The 8697-nt window shown below is 38.7% G+C and overlaps 1 protein-coding gene across 2 annotated transcripts in view; it reads right to left on the reverse strand.

The window, feature by feature from the left end:
* Positions 1-8697, reverse strand: part of ssbp2b (single stranded DNA binding protein 2b) — a 316774-nt gene that overhangs the window by 240988 nt on the left and 67089 nt on the right. For both annotated transcript variants that reach the window (XM_061986544.1, XM_061986545.1), the window contains exon 2: positions 1881-2046. In XM_061986544.1, the coding sequence (XP_061842528.1) occupies positions 1881-2046 (166 nt within the window). The remainder of the gene's footprint in view (positions 1-1880; positions 2047-8697) is intronic.

Genomic DNA, 8697 nt, shown 5'->3' on the forward strand with positions numbered 1-8697 from the left:
GTGTTCGTGTGGACATTGTCTAAGTAGGCAACTTCCTGGTTGATAGAGGATGACAAACAGACGGTATGATTCTAGGAGTTGGACCCTTTCTGTGACTACATCGTGAAACAAATAATATTACATTCCTGAATAGCCCCCATAATCCAGAGCCTCACCCCAAAAAACCTGATTCTTAAAAATGAGTCCTTATACTCGAACTTCTAGGTAGTTCTTATCGTCTGGCTGGTCCTCTTTATATAAAAAAAAAGGTACAAAAACTATAGCGCTAAACCTTGACGCTTGCTGATCTGAAAGTTGAGCTAAGAACCCGTGCGGTATCATACATACTGCCAGTTTGAACATGGAAGGTTGTTGCAACATTAAAGTGTATTTTTCTCCAAGGTCAAATCCTGAGTTGTGGGGCGTTCGACTTTAGAGGTTCCACTATAGGGTATGTTTTGGTTTCCAGCAACTGTTTGAGTGACAAGAGTCTTTTTCCTCACCAAGTGGAAGTTTGGAGGGACGATTGACTGGATTTGATTTCGAGGAACTCGCTTGCTGGCAGGCAGCTTTGATTTTGAAAGAGCTAAACTGCTGAAGGCAAATATTTCCCCTAGCTCTGACAGACAACGCCTTAATGCTTCAGCGGCAAAGTGATTTCAGACCGCGATGCGTAATCATTTTCACAAATAAATGTTGCTCAGGTTGATGTAACTTTGCTGCCAAAACCTTGAGCTGCACTTGAGTGTGTGACAACTCATTCAGGATTAGGAAAGAGTGTTGTCTTAACATGTGTCAACCTGCATCGTGCACAGAATCCTACTTAGAATGTCAAATATGGGGAAACAAGAGTTTAAAAAGATAAAACTAAGGCAAACGAGATAGCTCAAAAAAGTTATTTCTTTGCCTGTAGCGTCACAGTGTCTTTATGCACCACTACTTCTTAAAGCACAGTCACCGTGTTCCCGACCAAGGTCTTTGCAAGGTGAACGATAATTGCTGAGGGAGGATTTAACCTGACATGGGGACAAAGCAACTCTTTTGTTTTACTGAGACAACACACCTTTTCTCTGAGATAGAACGGTGATCTAGACATGAACCTGAAACATGAATACTGTAGAATACGTAGGTTGTGTTCAGATGTTTTTTTTCAAGCACCAGTAGTGAGGCAGCTGCTCATTAAATTATGTTTACAGTATGTGCACTACAGAACAACAAAAATGTTTGAATTAAGTCAATTGAGTTTAAAATACATGGTATTTTTTTAAGTTTACATAACCAGACTATTCAAGTGGCCTAGACATAGGGCCTGAGCTACTTAAGGTGTATTAAAACACGTGCAATGTCGATTGCACAAGCAAAGCTGATTTACTCTCAAAGGAGCAAAATAAGAAGCACCATCAATTTAGCGTGTCTGTCTTCATTTATATGCAGAAGCAGAATATATACTGGGAAAAAGAAAATGCATATATAACCATTTAGCACACACAGTGTGATCTATCAAGACTGAAATTGTTATGTGGTCGCTGTTTTGTGTCTTTATTTAGTACATTTAAAAAATAGCTATGTATTTTTGTCGACATATAGGGACTGTCAAAAATAAAAACATTAGACATACCGTCTTTTCAGCAATATTATTTTATATTTCTTTACCGGATAGATGACTTAAAGAGCTGATTAAAACAAATTTAAGTGATGCGTTTGGGTGTGTACTGGCATTTTTGGAATGACATTTGTTTTTTCATTTAAAAGATACTGTATATTACCATAGCTGCTCTCTGGAAAAAAAAGTGTTGCCCTGGTCACGGATAGAGAAAGGGAAGTCACATCCATTTAATGTAGACTAGGAAGTAAAAGTTGTAAAAAGGTTTACGTAGGTAAACCTGCGGAAGGACCATTACCGTTGACAGAGGAGAGTAGTGAGGGAGGCTTCCTGGCTGAGCGAAATGATCGAAGCTACAACTCTATGCCGCATCCAGTTTGCTTGCAGCGTGTTGGCACGGCAAGGTCCATGTCCGACAGCGGGCCTCCCAACTGCTCCCATCTCGGAACATCCTCCCAACATACCTGGGAATACAAGGTTAATAGTCAAGTCAGATTCCTCGTCCAAACAACGACAATCTATTTAATGGAAATGTAACATCATTATTCTTGCTAATCGGTCAATAAAATAGAAATAAATCATACACAAAGGCGCATAACTTCCCTTTCTCACCGTAAAGTGGGAGGTGCATAAGTGAGCTGGTAAGGGCTCGTCGCTGCTCTCTTACTACAGAGAGGAAAAGCCACCGCCAGCGGGGTTTTAAATTGTTTTCATTGAAATAAACAAACAACAGCGTCACTGTGTCAGCAAGATTCAGCAACAAGTGAGATGGAATAAAGAAAATGTTCTGCTGAATAAATGAATGAATCTGGCTGCCAAGATGGAGAAACTTCTCAAAACAAAAGGCAATCTTACTTTTTATAAAGTACCACGTTTTCTTGGAGAAGGATAGGCCCATTAACATTGAATACAATAATGAAAAGACAACAAATGTTTAACTTTATAAAAATAAATTAATAGGATCAAGTATTTCAAAATTGTTTAAAATTATTTATTCATACCAAATATTAATTATTTTCTTTTTGTGTGTGTGTTATGCTCTTAATGAGAAATATGTATTAACATTGATTAGAGCACAATATATTGACATTAAAACAAATAACGAAGGGAGTCAATGCCTCAAAAGCCATGAACCTCACCACCAACACTGGTATACTCTGTAATTGTTTCTTAATATGTACAACTTAATATAACATTTGTTTCATAACCAAAAAAGGCATATTACAAGGTGTCAAACTAATTTTAACTCTGGAGCCACAGAGGAAAATCTATTCCCAAGTGGGCCCAACTGGTAAAATCATGGCATGATAACTTAAAAATAAAGACAACTTAATGTGTTTTTTTACACTTACATGTTGCTGTTAATAGTAGTCTATTTTCATTTGTCTTGATTTATACTTTCTGAATAAATGATGTGATAATATTCATCAGTCAAATATGTGGAATTGAGTCTGGCAGAGTTTTAAAATGCTCCCATTGGTGTTAATTTTTAATCTATCAGAAGATGGAATAAATAATAATATCAAAATCAAATTACGGGGTGTTATTATTGTAATTTACTAATTTTCCTCAACTGATGTACTGCATCATCCACAACAAAACTTGTGAATTTGGACTCATTTCATTCATCACACATGAAGTTAGAAGGGGATACATATTATTTCAGCATATTTATGTGCACCCAGATAATGGGTCCCCAGTCCTCTATCTTAACCGGGCACATAGCTTTGCCCCCTGTGAAGTCATGCACGCTCTTGCAGCAGGGGATACAAAAAATTGCTATTGTGACCTTCAGTGGACACATTGAGAACAGCAGTTTCTTTCATTCAAAATGTTCAACTCATTTCAAATCATCTCTCGGGTCGTACGTTTGACACCCCTGATTTAGAGAATCAAAGACAGGACTTTTTATAAGTACATCTATTTGTTCAGTTTTTTGCTACTTACTGGGCATCTTGGAACGCAAACTTCGCGGATAGCGGGGATTTACCGTAAATCTCTAAACCCCGAATATAATACAAACCATCTTTTTCAGACTCATATTCAGGTCAATATAGTATTTGAAAGCTCTGACCTCAACCCCTATCAAACACCTTTGAGATAATCTTCTCATTTAACCTCAGTGACATCTGACCTCACAAATGTTCTTCATGATAAGAAATTCATGTAGACCCACCAAAATTCAACAAAGTCCTCCCAGAAGAATAAAAGCAAATATACGGTAGCTGCCAAAGAGGAGAACAGTGATATTAAGTCCTATAGCTTAATAATAGGAGGTCATAAACACGCGTGTGTAGGTTTTGTGCACATATTCTCACAAAAATATCTACATAATAAAAACAATATTATTCTTATTTCTAAAAATGTTCATACTCACCACAAACACATATTAACCATTTCAGTCCCAGCTGGTTAAAGAAAATCTGCCTTTTTTGTCACCAGTTATTATCGTGAATCGTAGAATCAGCGCTCCAATAATCATGTTTTTTATTGTAGTCTTAACTCAAGAGTCATTATACTCAGGATTGATTGAACTAACTCAGATCAGATGAAACCCGACACACAGAGTTTCCCATCTTAGGGTAAATCAACTCACACTTCAGGTTTACACTCAAGAGTATTTTTTAACTTCCTTCCTTGAAGACCCCGCAGGGCTCCATCTGGAATTCGGTAATTTTATACTGGGGATTGGATAGACTGTTATTGTAATGTATAGTATTCCACTAACACATTCAAAACAGACAATGGTTATGTTTTTTTAAAGTCTGGATATACAGTATGCAGATCTGATGTGAAGGCAGAAGACAGGGGTTGTAAAATACTGGGTTGCTGTGCTCTTAAAGTATATAAACAAAAGCATCTTGTGGCGGCACAAGTGTTTTCAAATGACCACACCTTACCGAAAAAACAGACAGATCAGTTTTGCCTGGTTGTCCCATCTTTCAGCAACATTCAGAGCCACCTCAGCCCTGACGACTATTGTTTGCGGTGCAGAAAGCTATCAGAGGATCTGCACAAGATTAGGGCTGGTAACTGTTCCCCCTGTGGCTTCCTGTTTTGCCACAGGAATTCTTCTGGGGGGTGCAAAAAAATAAAAAATACAACAGCACAAAATTAGTCGTTAACTCCTTCTTCGCAGATTTATCACAAGACGGACAACATCTCCTTTCAAAAACAGTCACGGTCAGTTGTAAATGCTCGGGGTATAACATCACACGTACTCATATTTGGAATTTATCTCATTTCGGTACAGCTGTGTAACGATTTCCCACATTTGAAGTGAGGCACAGGAAATGCACCTCCCTTAAATCACAAAATCTAGGCTGACAAAATAAAACAAACCCTGACCTTAAAACTGAGAGACGAACTTGTGACTATGGCATACTGTTAAAGCACATTATTTTGTGCTTGCATTTTGGTGTTAGGACCGAGCTCTCATTCTACTTGACTTTCCCTGCACATTATTACCCATATATTGTCTCCCTACCCTGCATCTAAATTGCAAATGGTAGACTGGCGGCGGAGCTCCTCAATGTCATTAGAGCTGACCCTGTGGATTAACTGGAGGGGAGCAAAGACGTTGTGCAGGAACTACAGATCAATAACGGAGCTTATTCTCTGGGCTCTTTGACTTCACTTTGGATTTAGATCAGTCTCACTGAAATATCCCCTCAACACATTTGCAAAAAGAATACAAGAATAGCAATATGACCCCGAGTTCTTCACCATACATTCGAATAGCATTCACATTTCCATTTAACAAACTGCACTCCAATTACAGATTGTGTTTCCACCGCATTTCACAGTTCAGGGTAGTATGGAGGAGTGGTTAAGTATATTTTTACACTGATATCACGTAAATAAACAGACATTAGGTCACAGTTATTTTAGTAAAGTCTAAGTAAATTAAATACAAAGTGTGTGGAGTTTGCATGTTCTCCCCGTGACTGCGTGGGTTCCCTCCGGGTACTCTGGCTTCCTCCCACCTCCAAAGACATGCACCTGGGGATAGGTTGATTGGCAACACTAAATGGGCCCTAGTGTGTGAATGTGAGTGTGACTGTTATCTGTCTATCTGTGTCAGCCCTGCGATGAGGTGGCGACTTGTCCAGGGTGTACCCCGTCTTCCGCCCGATTATAGCTGAGATAGGCTCCAGAACCCCCTGTGATCCCGAAAGGGATACGCGGTAAAAAAATGGATGGATGTATGGGCAATAATATACAAAACGATATGATTTAAAAAAATAAAGTTTATCGAATTGATCATAAAAAATCAAAAAGTGGCCCTCTCGGTAAATGATGAATTCATGAGGGTCAAGCGATTCCTTTTGGTCCATTTCAGATGTAAATAACATCCATCCATCCATCCATTTTCTACCGCTTATTCCCTTCGGGGTCGCTGGAGCCTATCTCAGCTACAATCGGGCGGAAGGCGGGGTACACCCTGGACAAGTCGCCACCTCATCGCAGGGCCAACACACATAGACAGACAACTATCACACTCACATTCACACACTAGGGCCAATTTAGTGTTGCCAATCAACCTATCCCCAGGTGCATGTCTTTGGAGGTGGGAGGAAGCCAAAGTACCCGGAGGGAACCCACGCAGTCACGGGGAGAACATGCAAACTCCACACAGAAAGATCCCAATATATGAATAATAAATGTCAGTCTTTATCTCAAGCCGACAACATGAACACGTCGCTTGAGCTTGTTAGCATTAGCATTCTGTTCAGTCAAGTTGACTGAAATTAACTGTTTACTAAAGTAAAGAGTTAATATTTGATGTTATTTACTGTCATTTTACTCGTGTACTACCTCCTTTATTTCATATTTGTCAAACAAAGTCAGAATAGTAAGCAACTGAGGTCGCCTTCATACTACTTTGTGAATTCGTTTAAAAGAGTCAGTCCATTTCTCGTAGCTTTGCGCATTGATATTAAGTTCATAAACCAAAAATAAACAACAATCAACTGCGTATGGTTTAAAGACTACGGCTGAGTAAAACATTCCAAGATAGTTCTACCGATCGGCGTTCTTTAGCACAAAAATACCCCACAAAAGTTCCTGCATGTTGAAAGCTCCTTTAGTTCTACTTTCTCTCCCTTGTCAAGTTTGTTGGAATCAAAAATCCACAAGAAATGGGAAATAAACATGTCGCCCTGCATTTTCTGATGGCGGTCGTGTGTTTGAAAAAAAAAGTTTTAGGATCGCCCCCAACTGTGTTCAACAAAATCAGCGTTCTACAGCACAGATTGCCCCCAAAAAGGTTGCGGGTACCTTCCAAAAGTCCCACCTAGCAGGCAGGAACTCCGAAAACTTCCTGAAGAACTAAATCTACCCAGTTAGTTTTGGGTGGAAACACAGGGGGGACTTTATTTAGACTTAGACTTCCTTTTTATTGTCATTCAAATTAGAATTTTACAGTACAGATAAAAAGGAAATTTCGTTGCATTAGCTCATGGTAGTGCAGGATAAAAAATCACTAAGGTGCAGATATAAATAAATAGATTACTGTACAGATATATATATTGCACTTTTGCATATGCGTCCACGTTTATGGATGTATGTTATATTGTCTTTATATTCCAGCGAGTTAATCCATTTTTGGGGGGAATTGAGGGGATTATTATGATGCGTTCAAGAGTTTTACGGCCTCTTGAACGCATCATAATAATCCCCTCAATTCCCCCCAAAACCCAGGTAAATGGGAAAGTTCCTGCGGTGAAAAATCTAAGCTGAGGTCTTCATGGATCAGTGGATTCCAAAAAGATCAAATATGCACTCTCATACAACTTGGTATTTAATGTCACACGACAAAAAAGGTATTCAGTTTATATGCTTTTGTGTTGTCAGGTTTAATGGGGTGCATTTTATCCATGTGTTGTACAACATAAAGCTATACGGTCGAAAATATATTAATTGAAGTCGGGAGGACAAAAAGCATGTTAATAAATTTTAGTTAGACAGGATTTTGGTAAAATAGATTAACATATTTCACCTATTAAGGCAAAATACCCCATTTATTGTACCAAAATCTTGTCTGACTATAAGTTACTCAAACGTATATTCAACTAGAAGACATAATAAAACTCTTTGAGCTACAAAATTCGCATGTTGCCAAAATTGTGTCTGAAAAATTACACTTTTTTTAATAGTTCAACCATAGGCACAGGAAAATTCATAATAAAAGTATATAGTGCCATCTAGTGGCTATATATTTACAACTGAGCCATTGCACAGCCATTCAAAATTGAATAAAGGATAACTTAACAGACATGCAAAACTGGTTGTTTTTGGCGGAATGCAACAATAAGACAGACATGATACATGTACATTATATATATTATATTATACTTACGGTTAGGACTGTAAAATGAGGGGGAAGAAAGAAACATTACAAAGTTACAAGTTGCCATGATAATCTAATGCATTATCAAATCAACTCTCTGACATTTTTAATAACCAACTATTATCTTGTTTACATATTTTATCTGAATTAGACTACACATTACATACATCCATCCATCCATTTTCTACCGCTTATTCCCTTTGGGGTCGCGGGGGGCGCTGGAGCCTATCTCAGCTACAATCGGGCGGCAGGCGGGGTACACCCTGGACAAGTCGCCACCTCATCGCAGGGCCAACACAGATAGACAGACAACATTCACACTCTCACCCACACACTAGGGCCAATTTAGTGTTGCCAATCAACTTATCCCCAGGTGCATGTCTTTGGAGGTGGGAGGAAGCCGGAGTACCCGGAGGGAACCCACGCAGTCACGGGGAGAACATGCAAACTCCACACAGAAAGATCCCGAGCCCGGGATTGAACCCAAGACTACTCAGGACCTTCGTATTGTGAGGCAGACGCACTAACCCCTCTGCCACCGTGAAGCCCTACATACATAATACATATATATAAATTATAAAATGTATATTACATATTATTCTTAAAGGCTGTACTATATTTAAGCAACCATTGTATTATTTCTGGTTAGGGCTCAATACTATAGAAATTAAACCTGGATTTACAGTACCTTAAGAGTAGTCAGTGTATAGCTTGCATATATTTAATTTTGTCTGAAAATTAGTTAACATACAGCAATTATTGT

The sequence above is a fragment of the Nerophis lumbriciformis genome, linkage group LG12 (genome assembly GCF_033978685.3).
Source record: "Nerophis lumbriciformis linkage group LG12, RoL_Nlum_v2.1, whole genome shotgun sequence".
NCBI classification, from domain to species: Eukaryota; Metazoa; Chordata; class Actinopteri; order Syngnathiformes; family Syngnathidae; genus Nerophis; species Nerophis lumbriciformis.